At 46.6% G+C, this 22,135-nt stretch overlaps 1 protein-coding gene across 1 annotated transcript in view; it reads right to left on the bottom strand.

Moving 5' to 3' along the window:
* Positions 1-22,135, bottom strand: part of rapgef6 (Rap guanine nucleotide exchange factor (GEF) 6) — a 288,321-nt gene that overhangs the window by 20,818 nt on the left and 245,368 nt on the right. Inside the window, exons 18-25 of the mRNA XM_084320510.1 lie at positions 21,105-21,272; positions 19,815-20,030; positions 14,505-14,716; positions 13,170-13,293; positions 11,137-11,160; positions 9,791-10,011; positions 4,920-5,093; positions 389-526 (exon numbers count right to left, since the gene is read on the bottom strand). Coding sequence (XP_084176636.1) covers positions 389-526; positions 4,920-5,093; positions 9,791-10,011; positions 11,137-11,160; positions 13,170-13,293; positions 14,505-14,716; positions 19,815-20,030; positions 21,105-21,272 — 1,277 coding nt within the window. The remainder of the gene's footprint in view (positions 1-388; positions 527-4,919; positions 5,094-9,790; positions 10,012-11,136; positions 11,161-13,169; positions 13,294-14,504; positions 14,717-19,814; positions 20,031-21,104; positions 21,273-22,135) is intronic.

The raw sequence follows: 22,135 nt of genomic DNA on the forward strand, positions 1-22,135 counted from the left end.
TGCACTCTGGCTGGATGCCAAACGTCTTTTCGTTGTACCGTACTTGTGCTGTATAATGACAATACATTTGAATCTAAACTAATTCCATGGTGCAAGCCATGTAATATTTCATATGATGTTCTGCCCCCCCCCCCCCCCTCACATCAGAGGGAGTTAGATCTGGATTTTAGAGGAAAAAAATATTGATTCCAACTCAACCACCCTTTCCTGTGTAATGATCCGCACCCAAGTCTAAGTTCATCACGCTCGAGTCGATAATATGAGCGGTGAGAAAGCGGTCCGGGTGAACCTCTTAATAGCTGGGGTTTATAATCACGTCTCTGAGGTACGCTAGCCGCCAACCAACCCGGGTGCTTCCAACTGGGGGATCCGAATGTTTTTGCCGAACCTTTGCGCGGAGAGCCCTGCGGCGACACGGTGGGGCTGGAGTGGCGGGACGACGCCGTGTCGTCCGACGGCCTCTTGCTGCTCCAGTCCTCTGCCGAGCTCACCGGGGGCTTCTTCACCACGTGGGGGGAACCGGAGTCTGGGGAGGGGGAGAGAAACAAGGTTACAGAGGAGTGCATCACTCCCAGGGAGTTTGTAACATAGCTGTAAGGATCCATATATAAGTGAAGAGTTCACAGGAGGGAAGACTGTCAGGTTTTAAACTGTGGATACCAAGCAAAGAAGGTAAAGACAACTTTAAACTGTTAAACAGTAAATCCAGAACTATTTTATTGCCCTGTAAAAAACTGTGATTTTATATGTCTGCACTTGATGTGCTCATTGCACTAAGTTAATGATTTAAAGTTTAAATTATTGTTTATTTCTTTTCTTTTTATTTTTTTTAAACTGAATCAAACCATAAACAAGGTGGCCTATTGGGATGTTAGATCCTAATGTGAAAAACTGTGATTTTATGTTCGCACTTTATGTGCTCATTTTATGTCTTTTTCTGTTGTGAAGCACTTTGAGCTGCAATTTTTGTATGAAAGGTGCTATACAGGGGAGCTCCCGTAGCTCACCGCATATCTCGGCGCTATTTCTGCGTCGGGGAAAACCGTGCTCGTCACGGATCTGGGGGACACGAGTTCGATTCCCGGACCCGCCGTCATTTCTCAGAATGTCTTCCCCTGCTCTACATCCCATTTCAACCTGTTTCTGTCGGTCATGCTTGACCAGAAAAGCGATAAACGCTAAAAAATAAAGTAAAAAAAAAAAAAAAAAAAAGTGCTATACAAATAAAGTGTATTATTATTATTTGCAAAAACCTATAAATGCCATCGTATGACCAGCCTGTCGTGAGGTACTGTTGAGACATAGCCCATTTGGAACCGTGAGCACGTTTTTTGTCACAAAAGCCATTATTGTTCATCGAAAGTGCATCACAAGTTCACGTTTTACAGTGGAAGCCAGTACAGTTTTTTTTTTACAGCGCCAGATAAATCCTAATCAGCAGGGTTCAGGTGAAGCAATATGGCTGCTACCCGGAACTGTGCAGTCAGAAAGTGAATAGACCTGTCTCAAACCCTGCCCTCTTTTCTTGATCCTCCAATCACAACTGTCGCTTACCTCGGACAAACTTGGTTTGTCCGAGGTAAGCGACAGTTGTGATTGGAGGATCAAGAAAAGGGGCAGGGTTTGAGACAGGTCTATTGCAGTGCGACTCTGGCTCAAGGGCATCTTTACCATGCAACGGCCCACATGTGGGCCCCTCTTGAGGACAATTTCCCACCGACACTTTGGCGACCTCTAGCGGCTCGGGTGTGCATATTTTTTAATATAATATATGGATCGAATTAAAGCGCTAATTGTTTCCTGTCGATTGCCCTTTCAGGCAACAAAATCTGTTCAGCGGTTCTCGAGTTACATGCAGATATGTTCGGTGTGCGCCGAAGCACACGGCTGACTTTAAATTCTTTCAAATACCACTCCCGACGTCCGAGCCTCTACCTCTGTCAATCATTTGGCGATCTCGAAGATTATTGGACAGGGTTGTAACTAATGAGTGTGGCTTTCCAATGGTACCCCACGTGGGAATTAGCTAATCAGGGATCTAGGTGAAATGTCACAAGCCAAACCAGGAAGAGAATTCTCCGTCATTGAAGTCTATAAGAAAATCGTTTTCTGAGCTCTCTCACCTTTGAACAAAAACGCTTCTAATCACTCATTTCTGAACGGATTTTTATGAAATTTGGACATGTACTAAAATACTTCAGGCTATGGACCTTTTTCAGCCATACCAACTACTACAGAAATACGTGAGTATGTAAAAAAAAAAAAAAAAAAGACAAAATAAAAAGTTGGTCACAAAAAAGAAATACGTGAGTATGTTTTTCTACAACTCAAGTTCAGACTTATGTTACTCTATTTCATTAGCACTAAAAGTGAATTATCTTTATTGTATCATAAACTTCAGAATGTCATCGTTCAAAAGAGACCAGGCTCATGCATGTGCTATAAGTATAAAGTATAGTATTTTGGTTTTCAAAGAAAGTATGCAGTCCTCAAAAACGAAAACTAAAATGGCCACTTTTGGGGGGCGCAGGTTACGAGGTTTTAAAGATGGATATCTTTTGGACAAAATGTTAGCGTGACGTGAGTTTATGAAGAGGAAAGATGAAACGTGTTCAGGTAACGTAGCAAAAACGTGGCACAATGTCCGGTTAATTTGCAATCTCCGTGGAGTTATCTGCCAAAAAAGCTTGATTTGTGAAAATGATGATCATCAAAACAGATAAAGGGAGATATTAGGTATTGCCGATATGGGACACCACACGTCCCTGGAGGACACCACCACACGTCCCTGGAGGACACCACCACACGTCCCTGGAGGACACCACCACACGTCCCTGGAGGACACCACCACACGTCCCTGGAGGACACCACCACACATCCCTGGAGGACACCACCACACATCCCTGGAGGACACCACCACACGTCCCTGGAGGACACCACCACACAGCCCTGGAGGACACCACACGTCCCTGGAGGACACCACACGTCCCTGGAGGACACCACACATCCCTGGAGGACACCACCACACATCCCTGGAGGACACCACACATCCCTGGAGGACACCACCACACATCCCTGGAGGACACCACCACACAGCCCTGGAGGACACCACACGTCCCTGGAGGACACCACCACACATCCCTGGAGGACACCACCACACAGCCCTGGAGGACACCACACGTCCCTGGAGGACACCACCACACAGCCCTGGAGGACACCACCACACGTCCCTGGAGGACACCACCACACGTCCCTGGAGGACACCACCACACGTCCCTGGAGGACACCACCACACATCCCTGGAGGACACCACCACACAGCCCTGGAGGACACCACCACACGTCCCTGGAGGACACACCACACGTCCCTGGAGGACACCACACAGCCCTGGAGGACACCACACGTCCCTGGAGGACACCACCACACGTCCCTGGAGGACACCACCACACGTCCCTGGAGGACACCACCACACGTCCCTGGAGGACACCACACGTCCCTGGAGGACACCACACGTCCCTGGAGGACACCACCACACGTCCCTGGAGGACACCACACGTCCCTGGAGGACACCACCACACGTCCCTGGAGGACACCACCACACGTCCCTGGAGGACACCACCACACGTCCCTGGAGGACACCACCACACGTCCCTGGAGGACACCACCACACATCCCTGGAGGACACCACACGTCCCTGGAGGACACCACACGTCCCTGGAGGACACCACACGTCCCTGGAGGACACCACCACACATCCCTGGAGGACACCACACGTCCCTGGAGGACACCACACGTCCCTGGAGGACACCACACGTCCCTGGAGGACACCACCACACATCCCTGGAGGACACCACAACACGTCCCTGGAGGACACACCACACGTCCCTGGAGGACACCACACGTCCCTGGAGGACACCACCACACATCCCTGGAGGACACCACACGTCCCTGGAGGACACCACCACACGTCCCTGGAGGACACCACACGTCCCTGGAGGACACCACCACACATCCCTGGAGGACACCACCACACGTCCCTGGAGGACACCACCACACATCCCTGGAGGACACCACCACACGTCCCTGGAGGACACCACCACACGTCCCTGGAGGACACCACCACACGTCCCTGGAGGACACCACCACACGTCCCTGGAGGACACCACCACACATCCCTGGAGGACACCACACGTCCCTGGAGGACACCACCACACGTCCCTGGAGGACACCACCACACGTCCCTGGAGGACACCACCACACGTCCCTGGAGGACACCACCACACATCCCTGGAGGACACCACCACACGTCCCTGGAGGACACCACCACACGTCCCTGGAGGACACCACCACACGTCCCTGGAGGACACCACCACACGTCCCTGGAGGACACCACCACACATCCCTGGAGGACACCACACGTCCCTGGAGGACACCACCACACGTCCCTGGAGGACACCACCACACGTCCCTGGAGGACACCACCACACATCCCTGGAGGACACCACCACACGTCCCTGGAGGACACCACCACACGTCCCTGGAGGACACCACCACACGTCCCTGGAGGACACCACCACACGTCCCTGGAGGACACCACACATCCCTGGAGGACACCACCACACGTCCCTGGAGGACACCACACGTCCCTGGAGGACACACCACACGTCCCTGGAGGACACACCACACGTCCCCTGGAGGACACACCACACGTCCCTGGAGGACACCACCACACGTCCCTGGAGGACACACCACACGTCCCTGGAGGACACACCACACGTCCCCTGGAGGACACACCACACGTCCCTGGAGGACACCACCACACGTCCCTGGAGGACACACCACACGTCCCTGGAGGACACACCACACGTCCCCTGGAGGACACACCACACGTCCCTGGAGGACACCACACGTCTACTCACTGTAGGCGGCGATGTCCTTGGCGGTGCTCTTCTTCCTCAGCGGATAGAGGGGAACCTGGACCTGGAGGACTTGGGACACCCTGTTCTGGACCTTCCCCGAGGGCACGGAGGAGCGCAGGGACACGGGGGACATGTCCGACTTGGTGGCCCTCCTCTCGCTCAGGTTCTTGGACACTGCGGGCGGTGGAGAGAGGAAGGTGTTAAAAGGGGAACACCGGCAAAATAAAGCATTGAAATATGTTATAGAGAAAGTTAACATAATTATATGAAAGTTCAGTCAATATGTCGACTCTCCAAATCTAAGAACCTGCTCCGTTGACAATGAATGGGAGACTGATTTAGGGATTTTGACTTTTTATATCCAAATGAGCTTTTATTCTACAGTAGTGTTCTCAGCTCTGAAGCGGAACATGTACCAGTATGTTCAGAACATTCCCCTGGGTGCTCAGTCAGTGTCATCCACAACATTTCTCCCAGTTCATTCAGTCTACAGACGTTATGCCTTTTAGCTGCACACTCCTTGTGACTCCAGGCTCACTGACCTGTGACATCCCCCTCTTTTTCCCTTCCTTCCTTTCTTTCATCACATATTTGCTTTTATATATTTGATTTAAATACTCTCTCTAACCTTCTCTCTCTCCTGTGTGCACAATTCTATCCCTCCTTTTTTACCTTCTATTCCTTCCTTCTTCTTCATCATCACACACCTTTCTTTACTTCTCTTCTTCCATCTCTCTCTCTCTCTCTCTCTCTCTCTCTCTCTCTCTCTCTCTCTCTCTCTCTCTCTCTCTGTGAATATTTGAAATTCTATTTTTATATTGTTGTGTATTAGTTTCTTTGAATATTGTAGCTGTCTTTTAACACTTTGAGTGCCAGCCACGAGAAATCTCGTTATTTCATGCAATGCGTTGAGTGCCAGCCACGAGAAATCTCGTTTTTAATCGTTTTTTTATTAGCGATTTCCATTCATTTTTCATCAATCTAGCCTCACGTTACCACTGGGACTCTCTCTGAGCTCGAACAGGGAAAATACCGCCCCCTATCGTATCTCCGGATGGTATTGCACCCATTGGATTGGACTGAATGAAATGGATGGGGGGAAAAAAAACTGCGGAATCCACATTTTACTTATCAGGCATGTAACCGGAGACGATCGGATTCATTGCCGACCCTCATAACAGCGTGGAATATGTGTTTTCCAGTACCCAGCGTTGGATCAATAAATGCGATCGATATTTGATCTGAGTTAAGGAATCTATTTGACCAGTCTTGGGATAATCAGAGTTTTTTTCACCTATATCTCAGCGTGTCCCATACTGTATGTGTGTGTGTGCGTGTGTGTGTGTATGTGCTGATCAGGAAATGGATAATTGATTTTTCAGCCCGCTTCTCTAGCGTGCATAAGTACACATACCGATAATCTTTTTTTTATCCACTTTTTTTCTCCCATTTTCTATATATTTTCTCTCATCCCAATTTCGTATCATCCAATTCAACCCTCCCCTGTCACGAACGCTGTTTCTTGCCTCCCACAAGCCGGCTGCAATGTGGACTAAGTCATACATAGCACAAGTCCCCTCCGGTACTTGAGGTAACAGCAGTCGCATCTTTTCACCTGCGCAGCTCGATCTCTCAGTGGCGAGGAGTAACGCGTGGGAGGCTCACACTGCCCCCGACACTTCCTGATTCTACTGCGCAGGCGCACCAACCGACCTGTAGGAGTCGCTGTCCACAACGCCCGATCCCCACCCTTCAGTTTCCCTCCCCGTAATACGGCCAATGTGTATTACTGCGGACGACCAGCTAAACTGAAAACAATGTGGAGAGCTGGATTCGAACACGCGAACCCAGCGTCTCCACATTGGTGGCGAGTGCCTTGCCCACTACACCACCTAGCCGCCCCACATACCGATAATCTAGCGTTTATTTGAAAACGATTCATAAATAGGCCGAAAAATGTCAACGTGTTTTGTGTATTCCACTAAAGGGCGGTTCCTGCAGAATCTCTTTTTTTTCTGGAAGTTTCAAAAAACGACAGTTTTTCAAAATGGTATAAAACGGAATTTAAGATATAGTTTATGCGTTCGCAAAAGTGCTCGCCCTCTCATTGAATAGAGCGCTGGCACTCAAGAGCTAATTCTAGCGCCCCCTGCTGGCACTCAAAGTGGTAAAGACTTTTTTTTTTAAATGTAAAATAAAGTACAGTAAAGTAAAAAAAAAAGATATCTCTCTCTCTTCTGTTTAGAGTGTTCTTCATGTGCACTAACATTCTTGGACCGTTTTAAACCATAGAAATAACACTGAGTCTGAATTCTTAAATCGGGGCGTAGTTCCCCTTTAATGTACAACTTGGAGTGGCGGGGTGGCCCAGCAGTAGAGAGGCTGGTCAGTAAACTGACAAGTCGCTGGTTCAATCCCGCAGTGCTTTCAGGAGGGTGTATTCCAGCCGACGCCCGGAGGGTGGCCCACCATCTCCAGTGTACTCTTGAGCAAGGCACCAAACCCCCAAACTCTAGATGGGATATGCTGAATTTAAATTGCCTCGTGTAAATTGACAATAAAGTGATCATCATCTTCTTCACCATTGACGACAGCAGGAAGTAATTTATTGATTGCAGCAGAAAAAGACAAGATTATCCAGTTTCCCGGGCAGGCAGAGAGGCCGCAGGCAGAGAGACCGCAATCACTGGCTTGGGTGTGATTTCCCAAACGTATCTCATAGTTATTGACAAAGATTATTTTGGTCCTATCGCAGGCAAAATAGAGAAATATGATCCGAGCGCTAGGATGCTTCTCTCTCTCTCCCTCCCTCCCTCTCTCTCCCTCAGTACATTTACAGGCCACTAGGTGGCAGTGCAGGACAGTGCAGTTATGCAGCGTCGATCTGAAGTGCAGCAGACACCAGATTCTACTCTCAATATGAAAATCTGACAGCACTTCAGTTGTCATTTTTAAATCGACATTTCTGGTCATAGTACCTTCTTCACTGTGTGACAAACACAATGAGTTATTAAAGTTGCCTGACGTACACCACCCTGACCCTGACACGCTTAGTTTAAAAAATAAATTGTATTTCTTCCAAATATGTTTGTTTTTATCCTGCCGTGTCTTTGCTCCATCAGCTAGTGTGTTTGCACCTTTCTGACGGCATCACAAGATATTCATTGAAGACTTTTTTTTTTATATATAAATGTCTGGCACTAGTGGAAAGATCTATGTGGGCCCTGGTCGGACTTCAAAGTGCTAACTCTGTCCCAAAATGAAAAGCCCAATCAAGTGATTCAAATAAATTAAGGGTAACCACACTGCCAAACATGAGAATGACATTTTTATTTTCTAGTTGATTGACTGGGGGCTTTAAATCACTCTGGTTTAACAGCGTCAGCTAGATGCCAGACTTGTAGCTTCTACTGACAGATGCTCTGGTAGTACTTATAAAGGGTCATGGCTAGGTAGTACCTATAAAGTGTCATGGCTATGTAGTACCTATAAAGTGTCATGGCTATGTGGTACCTATAAAGTGTCATGGCTATGTAGTACCTATAAAGTGTCATGGCTATGTAGTACCTATAAAGTGTCATGGCTATGTAGTACCTATAAAGGGTCATGGCTATGTAGTACCTATAAAGTGTCATGGCTATGTAGTACCTATAAAGTGGCATGGCTAATGTAGTACCTATAAAGGGTCATGGCTATGTAGTACCTATAAAGGGTCATGGCTAGGTAGTACCTATAAAGTGGCATGGCTAATGTAGTACCTATAAAGGGTCATGGCTAGGTAGTACCTATAAAGTGGCATGGCTAATGTAGTACCTATAAAGGGTCATGGCTATGTAGTACCTATAAAGGGTCATGGCTAGGTAGTACTTATAAAGGGTCATGGCTAGGTAGTACCTATAAAGGGTTATGGCTAGTAGGTAGTACTTATAAAGTGTCATAGCTAGTAGGTAGTACTTATAAAGGGTCATGGCTAGGTAGTACCTATAAAGGGTCATAGCTAGTAGGTAGTACTTATAAAGGGTCATGGCTAGGTAGTACCTATAAAGGGTCATGGCTAGGTAGTACCTATAAAGGGTCATAGCTAGTAGGTAGTACTTATAAAGGGTCATGGCTAGGTAGTACCTATAAAGGGTCATAGCTAGTAGGTAGTACTTATAAAGCGTCATGGCTAGTAGGTAGTACTTATAAAGAGTGCATTTGAATAATGATTATTTGGCAGGTTCAAAATGATTATTATTGTTTACAAGTTGTGTGCATGTATCCCCCTCCCTACTTCCCATTTCCCCACATGGAATGCACCCGATTGGGTAAATGCCATGGTGGTGCTCTAGTGCAACATCTAGTGGTCATCAATAGCACCTTTAAGGTGAAAAGTCAACCAAATGCCATGACCGCACTAAAGCCTCATCTCCTCTACTGCAGGGACATGGTCTCTACTCACTGCAGGGACAGACATGGTCTCTACTCACTGCAGGGACAGACATGGTCTCTACTCACTGCAGGGACAGACATGGTCTCTACTCACTGCAGGGACAGACATGGTCTCTACTCACTGCAGGGACAGACATGGTCTCTACTCACTGCAGGGACAGACATGGTCTCTACTCACTGCAGGGACAGACATGGTCTCTACTCACTGCAGGGACAGACATGGTCTCTACTCACAGGTGCTGTACTGGTCTCTACTCACAGGTGCTGTACTGGTCTCTACTCACAGGTGCTGTACTGGTCTCTACTCACAGGTGCTGTACTGGTCTCTACTCACAGCAGGTGCTGTACTGGTCTCTACTCACAGCAGGTGCTGTACTGGTCTCTACTCACAGGTGCTGTACTGGTCTCTACTCACAGGTGCTGTACTGGTCTCTACTCACAGGTGCTGTACGAAGGCTCACACTGTAGGGACATGATCTGGTGTTTGTCCTCGTCCGTCTCCACCGTCAGGTTGGACAGGTACTGTTTGACCTTCCTGGCCATCTGGGCGTCCTCGTACAGCTTCTTGGCGTTGAGCAGCGAGCTGCGGCGCACACGCTTCTTGTGGGCCCCGCCCTGCACGTCCAGCATGGTAGAGTTAGTGCTGCCCTGACTCAGAGACCTGCAAAGAGAGAGAGAGAGAGAGAGAGAGGCAGGGGGAGAGAGAGAGAGAGAGAGAGAGAGAGAGAGAGAGAGAGAGAGAGAGAGAGAGAGAGAGAGAGAGAGAGAGAGAGAGAGAGAGGGGCAGAAAGAGAGAGAGCAGGGGGGAGAGAGAGAGAGGCAGAGAGAGCAGGGGGGAGAGAGAGGCAGATAGAGAGAGCAGGGGGAGAGAGAGATAGCAGGGGGAGAGAGAGAGAGAGAGAGGCAGGGGGAGAGAGAGATATGGAGAGGGGGAGACAGATGGAGATAAGAGAGGTGGAGAGGGTAGGAAAGAAGAAGTAACGAAAGGTGTGTGATGAAGAAGAACGAAGGAGAAGGTAAAAAGGAGGGATATAATTGTGCACACAGGAGAGAGAGAGATAAGGGGAGAGAGATAGAGAGAGAGAAGGGGAGGGGGAGAGAGAAGGGGAGAGAGAGGTATTTAAATAAAATATATAAAAGGAAATATGTGATGAAAGAAAGGAAGGAAGGAAGGAAGGGAAAAAGAAGGGGAGGTCACAGGTCAGTAAGCCTGGAGTCACAAGGCCAAGGGTGACACACACACAACAAGGTCTCATCTCTTATCTCTCCTGCATCACTGTGTTGTATTATGTTGTGTGTTGCAGCGTAGCATATTAAAACACAACCATGCAGAGCTCTCCCAGGGTGCACCATGCCACAACAAAACCAATCAGAACGCTCTGTCAGATGGAGGCAAGAAAGGGGTTAAGAAAATAAATAAATAAAAGAAACATATGGAATTTCGATATGGGGGAATATATTATGCCATGATGCAGAAACATACATGTTATACAAACAAACAAACAAAACAAGGCCAAACAAAGAACAGCTCCAATGATGGACTTCAGGTATGGGTTCAGGGGTGACGGTGAATGTGCACTGCGAATGAAAGGGTTAATCTCCTTCTCCCACACACACATTCACGCACACTCATTCACGCACACTCATTCACGCACACACACACGCAAGGGAGAACATGCGGGTTTGATGGTGGCAGACAACAAAGAATGGGAAGGATGCATGGGGTACGGGAACCAGACTGGAACCGGTTAGAACCAGTCGGTACCGGCTACCAGAACACACTTACCCTAAACTCTTCCACCTCTTCTTCCTGTAAGCGAGAGGCGTGAAGATTGAAGCGTGATTTAAAGACAGGATCAAGGAGGGTGGTGTGTGTGTGTGTGAGGGGGGGTGGGGTGGGGTACAGACGAGACTATGAGGAGGTCATGTGACCACACGCACACACAGGAAATGATAGAAGGATGGGAGGACAACCGGACATAGGACATCTCCCCATATCAATGAGTGTATGTGCAAGACATGTCAAGCTAGTCTAAGCTATACAAGCTAGCATCTGATTCCAATGTTATTATTGTTGATAAATCAATAAATGCCACGTTTCTACTTGAGGTGAAGGTGAACATGGTCCTTTATATGTCATAGACGACGTGGCATTGGTCTGAAACCAGGGCGGTCTTTCCCTTAATTCCTAAAAGGTTGACTTGTAGGAGATATAAGATATATAATGTACACCAATCAATGCTGCCACAGAGGAATACACTGGAGAAGAGAATACCATCACAGCCATTGAACTGGGGGCAACACAGAAGAAGAAAAAAAGAAGGTCGTAACAGTGACAATGTTTCCATGACAACAATGCAGGAACTTCAGGGACCAGAATCCTACTGATCCTATTGATGTAGAACACAGGTCCCAGGTCAGATACTTCCGCATCGATGACTAAACCTTTGTTATATAGAAACCTTGGAATAACATGTCCACAGTGCAACTTTGTGACGTCTTGCCTTGGGAAAGACTTCCATCGGTACGCTAGCGATGTCACCGTGTATTGTACCCAGTGGTGAAGGTTTTTGATTGATTACATTGATTCTTTTAGTTGTCTCGACTACCTAACTTACTTTCAACTGGTGGTTCAACCCCCAGTTTTGTCTGTTTTTGGAATCTTGACGCGAGTTCCATATCGTACGACAGTACTGCTGCAGTGCCGCTCCACCCCTGGCAGGAATTATTTAGAAATACTGTGCACTTGCAACGCGTCCTGGGTTCAATCCCCGCGGCCCTTTGACCTATGCTGCATGTCATCCCACTGCTCTCTCTATCTCATTCTTCACTATGCTGCCTAATAAGGCAGGAGGGGAAAAAAATACAATATGGATGCATCATTTATTTATTCTACTTTCACTGTGCCAGTTGGTAGAAGGAATGGCCTGGGTATTGGTTAGACACCTGGTGTGTTATGCTGCACTATACAGACTCAGCTCTACGTGTGACAACAGAACAGGGCTGGACACTAGGGGGCAGGAGAGAAGCAGGTCAAGGGGCTTGTTCCACACTGGGGAAACCGCTGGTGCTTGCAGTGTGGGGAGAGTGTCTGCAGGGGGCAGTCATGCACTGTGAGTGACACAAACACACCACTGAGTGACATCTCCATTCCAGTGGATTCATATAGTGTGCTGCTGTGACATCCCCCGGTGACCAGCGTTGCTGAATCAAAGACGTGAACCGAGCAGGACGTGGGGAGGAATTGATCGATCCAGACCTCATGCATGCGCTTGATCCCGTGTTGAAGGGGAAAGTTCAGCACTTTTTTTTGTTGTTGTTGAGAAATCGATCGCATTGATCCCTAACCAAGCCCCTCCTGAAGACAGTCGACTAGGTGTTCGACAAATTGGTAGCAGCCTCCTGTTAGCATCGTTAACAATGCTCAGTAAATGGAAAATGGACTGTATTTATATAGTGCTTTTATCCAAAGCGCTTTAAAACGTATGCCTCACTCACATTCACACACCGACAGAGGCAACCATGCAAGGTGCCGACCTGCTCATCGGGAGCAATTAGGGGTTAAGTGTCTTGCTCAAGCGGGAATCTAACCCGGGAACCTTCAGATTACCAGACGACCTCCTGAGCAATTGCCCCCCCCCCAAATTAATCTGTATTTAAATGAGTTCCCTCAAAATCATGTGAAAGCCGGTCCAGTTACTTCCATAATAATATGTAGTAATAGTACGAATGAGTCACAGAAAGAAATTTAAATACTTGTAATGGGATTTTGAGAGAAATGTCTGAATACTTTGGTCGTGAACGTGAACTGGAACCTACCTCTGTCTGAACATCAGAGCAGGGTCCATGTTGGCCGAGGTCATTCGCACCACATGGCGGATCTCTTTAGCGATCATCCTCAGCTTCTCAAAGTTGATCAAACCGTCCACATTGGAGTCGTTACCTGGGAGGACACAGACAGACAGACAGACAGGCAGACAAGACACAGTGGTGAGCACAAGGTCAACTGTCAAAACTAAAATGGGAAGCACATTCACAGTATTTCACAAAACAATATTTTTCTCATCTTCAAAGTAAATGCAGCCTTTGCTCTGATCCTTCTCTTGGAGAACATCAAAGAGTGTTTTTTACATCCTGCCAAGTTACCGTTAAGCCTGATAACATGAATTTCTACATCTTTGTTATTCACCATCACTGCTGACGTGCCCTTGAGCAAGGCGTGAAACCTCTAACTGTTCAAGGGGCAGTGTGTGTGTTTGTGTGTAAGCCTGTGTGTGTCCAGAGAGGACATGGGAAATGAAAATGCTCTGATTTTCTGCCTTGTCTAGATTGGTCAATCAAGTAAATTCCCCAATACGGTTAACTTGCATAATAAGGGGAACTTTCCTGCCTGTTGTTAATTTAAATGAAGGCAGAGTGGGGGAAGCCAGCGGTTAGAACGTCCTTCACCAGTTCTAAACCTAGCCAGTGACATGCTAAAGGGCATTTTAAAGCCCTATGCCCTAATTGGATGCAAATGGGAACGGTTCCTGTCTCCTAAGTGGGCGGGACTTTGACACAGACGCTGTAGTTAATACTGCGAGATCACTGGACAAGTCTCAAACTTGTTTTTCCGCTGGATCTATAGGTCAGACTAATTTCAATTCGGTGTCATAATGTCCAGAACGCCTTCAGCTTGTAAGAGAGGGTACATTATTCACCTTGATTTCTATGGTAAAAGAAAATAATTGCCACATTCCGCCAGAACCTCTACAGTACATCTGTCATTGAGGTGAATGGAGCCAGTGCTGCTGTGGTCCATTCACTCCAACCTGTACATTTTTCAACAGACTTGGGAGGGTTTTGGCTTCATGTTATATCCTTCTCGAGGGTTTTGGCTTCATGTGATATACTTCTGGAGGGTTTTGGCTTCATATTATATCCTTCTCAAGGGTTTTGGCTTCATATGATATACTTCTGGAGGGTTTTGGCTTCATATGATATACTTCTGGAGGGTTTTGGCTTCATATGATATACTTCTGGAGGGTTTTGGCTTCATATGATATACTTCTGGAGGGTTTTGGCTTCATGTGATATACTTCCAGAGAACAATGTAGGGAACCCATTCAAATCTCATTCTCAAGAAAACCCGCACTTTGAAAAAGGTCTCCTTACCTTCGTGCAGGAAGGTGAGGTCCTTCTTGACGACGGGGAACAGGGGGATGATGGGAGGCTGCATGCTCTGGCTGCTGAGGACGTTGCGGTACTTGGACATGTTCCTGGAGGGGTCGAAGATGTCCTGCAGGTCCACGAACAGCTTCTCGTACTTACTGGGCAGCTTCTCCCACGAGCCGCGCAGGCGAGCCACCGGCGCCAGGTTCAGACCGCTGAGGGGAGACAGACAGACGGCCAGATCAGTCTATTGTACATTGCTCCTGTCCAGTCTACACAGACTGACACACGCACACACGCGAGCACACACACACACACACACACACACCAGCGTTTCCGTTAGCCGGTAATTACCGGTATTTGACCGGCAAAATCTGTTGAAGTCCGACATATTTAATCTCTCCGGTCATAATGTCAGGTGAAAATAATTCCCTCTAAACACAATTAGATTATTTGAATTGTATTAAAATAGACTAAAATTAAATAGCCTATGCGATGAACGAAACAATCATTATATTTGTTTCATCGTTGCTTCACCAAGCAGCCGGTCTAATAATGACACCGCTGTGTCAGCGCGAGCTTGCTGCTCCTAGATTTGTGAGAAGCATCCATCTGCAGCCCCACAGAATGCAGTACTCCAATCCAGCCATTGGCAATTCAGCTGTTGGGTGGGAGGCGCTGCTGAGCCCAGACCGGACCGGACCTAAAAACACCGCTGCTCTGTCGGTCTGCAGCTCCATGCTTCACGTAAATCTAACAGCCAGCTCGCGCTGACACAGCGGTGTCATTATTAGACCGGGTGCTTGGTGAAGCAACGATGAAACAAATGTAATGATTGTTTCGTTCATCGCATAGGCTATTTAATTTTAGTCTATTTTAATACAATTCAAATAATCAAATTGTGCTTAGAGGGAATTATTTTCACAGGACATTATGACCAGCACCAAGTCGTTGGGAGGTGGAGTCATCACGCAAACCCACGATAATGTTGCCGTCTCTCTCTGCCAAATTTCTCAGTTCTTCGCTTGATATAATTAATACAAATGTCCAATATAACGGAATTCGTTAGCTCATAAAAATGTGATTATAACAGACTGCTGTTTAATGTCGGGCAGACTGCCCACCGACACCTCAAGTCGGCAGCAGCACGAAGTCTCGAGGGACTTATTTTATTTGGAATATATTAATGACTGTATACGCAAAAGTAGCCTAGTTTTAAGTTAAAATATTATAAATGCCTTGATGATGTCATTCTTTATATAGGCCTATCAATTGTTTTTAAGCTCAATAAACTCTGACCGGAATTTATCCCATTTGTCCGGTAGATTGAAATCTACCGGACACTCAGACCTGCAAAAAAAAATTCTAACGGAAACCCTGACACACACACACACACACGCACACACGCGCGCGCACACACACACACCTCAGAGAGGGAGGAGAGAGAATTAGCACCCCCTTGTGGCTGGTGTCAACAAAAACAACATCAGGTGTACCGGTATTTGGTATGTTAGCAAAGACATCATTGGTAAAACCAAACCATTCTGGTAGCACTCTAGTATGCTTGTACATTGCTGCACTAGACACACGCACACACTGTAGAAAGCAAGGGCAGAGACTAGAGATCACACACACACACACACACACACACACACACACACACACACACACACACACACACACACACACACACACACACACACACACACACACACACACACACACACACACACACACACACACACACACACACACACACACACACACACACACACACACACACACACACACACACACACACACACACACACACACACACACACACACACTTGTTAGGTCAGTCAGCAGACAGTGTCTAGCAGGCAGAAGGCCATATGGCTACAGCTGCCCTGCTGTGAGGAAGGTCTGTAAGAGGACAGGGAGGTCTGACTCTTCATGTTCTATAGTGTCTTTAACAACAGTAGGTCTGACTCTTCATGTTCTATAGTGTCTTTAACAACAGTAGGTCTGACTCTTTATGTTCTATAGTCTTTAACAACAGTAGGTCTGACTCTTCATGTTCTATAGTGTCTTTAACAACAGTAGGTCTGACTCTTCATGTTCTATAGTGTCTTTAACAACAGTAGGTCTGACTCTTTATGTTCTATAGTGTCTTTATCAACAGTAGGTCTGACTCTTCATGTTCTATAGTCTTTAACAACAGTAGGTCTGACTCTTTATGTTCTATAGTGTCTTTAACAACAGTAGGTCTGACTCTTCATGTTCTATAGTGTCTTTATCAACAGTAGGTCTGACTCTTCATGTTCTATAGTCTTTAACAACAGTAGGTCTGACTCTTTATGTTCTATAGTGTCTTTATCAACAGTAGGTCTGATTCTTCATGTTCTATAGTGTCTTTAACAACAGTAGGTCTGACTCTTCATGTTCTATAGTGTCTTTAACAACAGTAGGTCTGACTCTTCATGTTCTATAGTGTCTTTATCAACAGTAGGTCTGACTCTTCATGTTCTATAGTGTCTTTAACAACAGTAGGTCTGACTCTTTATGTTCTATAGTGTCTTTAACAACAGTAGGTCTGACTCTTTATGTTCTATAGTGTCTTTAACAACTAGGTCTGGTTATTTATGTTTTATAGTCTTTAACAACAGTATGTCTGACTCTTTATGTTTTATAGTCTTTAACAACAGTATGTCTGACTCTTTATGTTTTATAGTCTTTAACAACAGTAGGTCTGACTCTTTATGTTCTATAGTGTATTTAACAACAGTAGGTCTGACTCTTTATGTTTTATAGTCTTTAACAACAGTAGGTCTGACTCTTCATGTTCTATAGTGTATTTAACAACAGTAGGTCTGACTCTTCATGTTCTATAGTGTATTTAACAACAGTAGGTCTGACTCTTCATGTTCTATAGTGTATTTAACAACAGTAGGTCTGACTCTTCATGTTCTATAGTGTATTTAACAACAGTAGGTCTGACTCTTCATGTTCTATAGTGTCTTTAACAACAGTAGGTCTGACTCTTTATGTTCTATAGTGTCTTTATCAACAGTAGGTCTGACTCTTTGTGTTTTATAGTCTTTAACAACAGTAGGTCTGACTCTTTGTGTTTTATAGTCTTTAACAACAGTAGGTCTGACTCTTTATGTTTTATAGTCTTTAACAACAGTAGGTCTGATTCTTCATGTTCTATATTTTCTAATTCAACCCAATTGTCACAATGTTGTCCTGTGTGATGAGCGAGACATCTTTTAAATACTTAAGTAACAATCCTACACTCGGAGTGTGTATTGTGTTGAGTCAAATCATAAATAGAGAAGTTGTTTTCCATTTTCTCTTGCAGTGGTGGTAGTCTTGAGGTCACACACACACACACACACACACACACACACACACACACACACACACACACACACACACACACACACACACACACACACACACACACACACACACACACACACACACACACACACACACACACACACACACACACACACACACACACACACACACACACACACACACACACACACACACACACACACACATTCGATTCCCTGCTAACACACACCCTGTGGATCTCTGCCTCCTACAGCAGTCCACAGAGGCGACCTCAGCCTCGGCCCAATCTTACTGCAATCAAGTCCGTAACAAACCGCAGTGGGCACACAGTTAACAGTAACAACAGACGACGAGGGCGGCCGTCACCAGTGGGACTCTTATTCTGAAGGCAGTGAGGCAGCAGCACATTCTATAATGGGGTCGGTGGGGAACAGGCTGATGCAATGAGTGGGCAGACAGAGCGAAGATGAGGAGGAAGAGGAGGAGGAGGAGGAGGAGTAGTCTGGGGGACTAGTGGCCAAAAGAAATGTCCTACTGCGGTTGTCATGGGAGATGGCGTAAACGAACACACACAAACAAACAGTCATACAGGGAGACAAACACATCGACGAGCCGCACTTGCGTTTGTAAAATCCACACAAAAACAGTAGAAGAAAATAATAGAAATAGAATAAAAAAAAGAAAAAAAGAGAAAAGAAGAGAAGCAGCCTTTCGGGTGTACACTCTCACATGCTACGAGATTAGAATTGAGAGGATAGGAGTGCTGTCATCTCTAGTCCTACCTAATAAGGACAACTAAAGATGATCTGTGGCATCTTCCATTGACCTATCTCAAACCCGCCCTCTTTTCCTGATCCTCCAAATCGAGACCAAAGGTCACACTTCTCCAGCCCTACCATGCCCTCGTCTTCATCAACAGGTTGAAGGTCTGACCCTTTATGTTCTACAGTGTCCTTAACAACAGGGAACAGAAAACGACCATACTGCAGAGATTCTTAAACAGGAGGCCGGGGCCCAAAATGGCTAAACAACTCAACGGAGAAGCACCGGGCCCTTGTCTTCTTCGACAGGTTGAAGAGCGAGTCCGTCTCTGTGCATCGCTCTAATGATGAGGTCACTATCTCACTACTGGCCGCTGGAAGCTACAGAGAGCGGTAAAGATTCTGAAAATACAATTCTGAGGAAACATTCAAGGAATCCTACGTCTGAAAGTGTTTTAAGGAGGAGCTTAAAACAGAGGAAATTAAGTCACCAGGAGACGTCATTGTAAGTTGTATTGGTTCTGTGGACGTTTCCTCTGAAGCCTCTGTCCCCCTCCCCCTCCTCCTCCCCATCATCCTCCCCCCTCACCTGGTCCTCCCTCCCCCTCCTCCTCCCCTTCCTCTCCCCTCAACTGGTCCTCCCTCCCCCTCATCCTCCCCTTCCTCTCCTCTCCCCTCAACTGGTCCTCCCTCCCTCTCATCCTCCCCTTCCTCTCCCCTCACCTGGCCGTCCCTCCCGCTCATCCTCTTCTTCCTCTCCCCTCAACTGGTCGTCCCTCCCCCTCATCCTCCCTTTCCTCTCCCCTCACCTGGTCCTCCCTCCCCCTCCTCCTCCCCCTCCTCCTCCCCTTCCTCTCCCCTCACCTGGTCGTCCCTCCCCCTCATCCTCCCCTCAGCTGGTCCTCCCTCCCCCTCATCCTCCCTTTCCTCTCCCCTCAACTGGTCCTCCCTCCCCCTCATCCTCCCCTTCCTCTCCCCTCACCGGTCGTCCCTCCCCCTCAACTCCCCCCACCCCCCCCTCACCTGGTCATCCTTCCCCAGCCCCCTTTTCTGCTTAAGAGGCAAGCTCACAGAATTGGGGGAGGTTGATCCTTTCTCCTGACGAGAGAAAGGCAAGTCCTCTACTAAACTCCTTAATTTAAATTTGTATTTGATTAGCCATGTCACTCTTAACAAGAAAAAAAGCCTTTCCCCCCTGAAAACCCACCTGATGATGGCGAACATGGAGTTGAAGTTCTTGCACTCTCGGCAGTGCAGGGCGATCTTGATGTAGTGCTTGATGATCTTCATCCTCTTCAGCGAGCTTGGCTCCTTCAGGATCTCCGTGGCCACCCAGAAGGTCTCCTGGTTGATCACCACCTCAAACTGTTTCAGATGGCCGCACCCCGTCGCAGAATCCAGCTTGAACAGGTCGTCCACATACCTTAAAAGAAGGAAGGGGAATGAAAAAAAAAGACAACATTATTTTTTGTTTATTCTTTTGTCATTGAATAGGCAGGGTGGGGTTAAAGGTGCACTATGCAGTTTTGGAGGCGGGGGGTTTGTTTGCAGAGCCTGCAAAAGACATTTACAGCAATTCTTAGAATTATTCTATCTTGTTTTATCATTAATGAAAACTAAATCATTGTGAAGCACTGTGAAACAAACATAAACCTAGAATATGTTTGTAAACAAAATTGCAGGCCCTGCTTTTGTAAACAACAGAAATGAAATAGTAACAGTTGTTGCAACAGTGTTCCAGGGATCCAGTTTGGGGAGGACAGTTTGTTTATCGAGTTGTGAAAATATACCTTTGAAATTAGTCACTTCTCTGACTCTCACAAAACGACATAATGCACCTTTAAAATACAGTAAATATACTGTACATATCAATGTGATGTGTTCTTACACCTTGTCACCTCGCGCATTAATCAAACGTAGGTTTCACCTAGAGACCGATCATCGTTGAAACACAACACCTATTCCTGTCATGGTGACCCAAAGTGACCCACAGCAACAAATCATTTTGAGCCCCGTGTCATACTAACTATGGATCAGCATGAAATATGGATCGGCCAGTGAAATATGGATCGGCCAGTGAAATATGGATCGTTGCCAAAGTAACACACTGTCTGCTAGTAATCATGCTAGCTAAGATAGATTTTTTTATTAAATCTTTTTTTTTTTACAAGCTTTAACATTTCAGTCTACCCTTTTTGGACGAAGTATTTGTCGCAGTTTGAACAGCTTATCTGTCAAGATCAAATAGCAATTTGGCTTTATGTGATTTCCCGATATTCTGGTTGTTTAAAAATGTGAAATAAGGTTTTATATATATATATATATATCTGGAAGTGATTCATATTTCACGTGGATCCATATACTGGTTGTTCCCCCCGAAAGCCTGCAAACTAACTGTCCTGATGAAGGGGAGGTCTCTCTATCGGCTACCCGCGCGGCTGACTCCTGATCTTTAATTAACGCGCCTCTAAGAACACCTCCTGAAGCGAACACGTACTCGGTGGACTCGATGTTCCTGAACAGGTCGAAGTCCCTCATGGAGAGCTGCGCCGCCACCTCCACCGTGCTCAGCTGCAGCAGGGAGATCTGGCTCTCCCGGAGCAGCTCCTGGGCGTCCTCGTCCGAACACAGGGTCTCCGTCTCCATGTTGTTCTTCAGGTAGTACCTGGGGAGAGAGGTGGGAGAGGAGGAGAGGTGGGAGGGAGAGAGAGAAGCGACGGCTATGTCAAATCAAGACACGTCACACAGAAAAACAGAACACATCCCAACAAAACCAACAAAACCATTAGAATTAGGGTACCTTGTGTATACGGTTTACTTTACTTACTCATAGTATCAAGATTCTAAGTGTTTTATTGCCCATATTTATTGTAACATATAACCATAACCAATAAGGGCATACATACCCTCATCTGTACCTTTGATTATAGACCGTTTACTTTCTCATATTCAGAGTTAATTATATTGTTTAAACTGCTTATTTTTATCTTTACTATAGTTGTACTGCCTATATTTAAATCTTCTACTATTACCATGCCCTTACCTGTACCCCCCCCCCACCCCCCTCCCCCATGCTGCTATAATGACGCCCAGATTTTCCAGTGGGGATCAATAAAGGAATATCTTATCTTATAATATCTCTAATAGTTCATCTCTGGTACAGTATATCCAGGAAGAAAAATACAAGCACTAGATCCACACAGAGGAGAAGAGCGTCCAGGGAAACATCCGTCCAGATTGTGAGGTCTACTCGTCCCGTGATGCCAAAGAAAACCCCCTAAGTCTTCATCTACTTCACATCACATCCACAAAGAGGCCCCGTTTTCAGCGAGTACAACGTAAGAATGTAGTTTGATGAAGAGAAGACGACTTCCAATGGTGTTGACAGATTAAGACCATACATTTAAAGACAGAGAGAGCGAGAGCGAGAGCGAGAGCGAGAGCGAGAGCGAGAGAGAGAGAGAGAGAGAGAGAGAGAGAGAGAGAGAGAGAGAGAGAGAGAGAGAGAGAGAGGGCAGGGGACACAAG

Source organism: Notolepis coatsorum (assembly GCF_963971535.1).
Source record: "Notolepis coatsorum genome assembly, chromosome: 8".
In the NCBI taxonomy this organism is placed as follows: Eukaryota; Metazoa; Chordata; class Actinopteri; order Aulopiformes; family Paralepididae; genus Notolepis; species Notolepis coatsorum.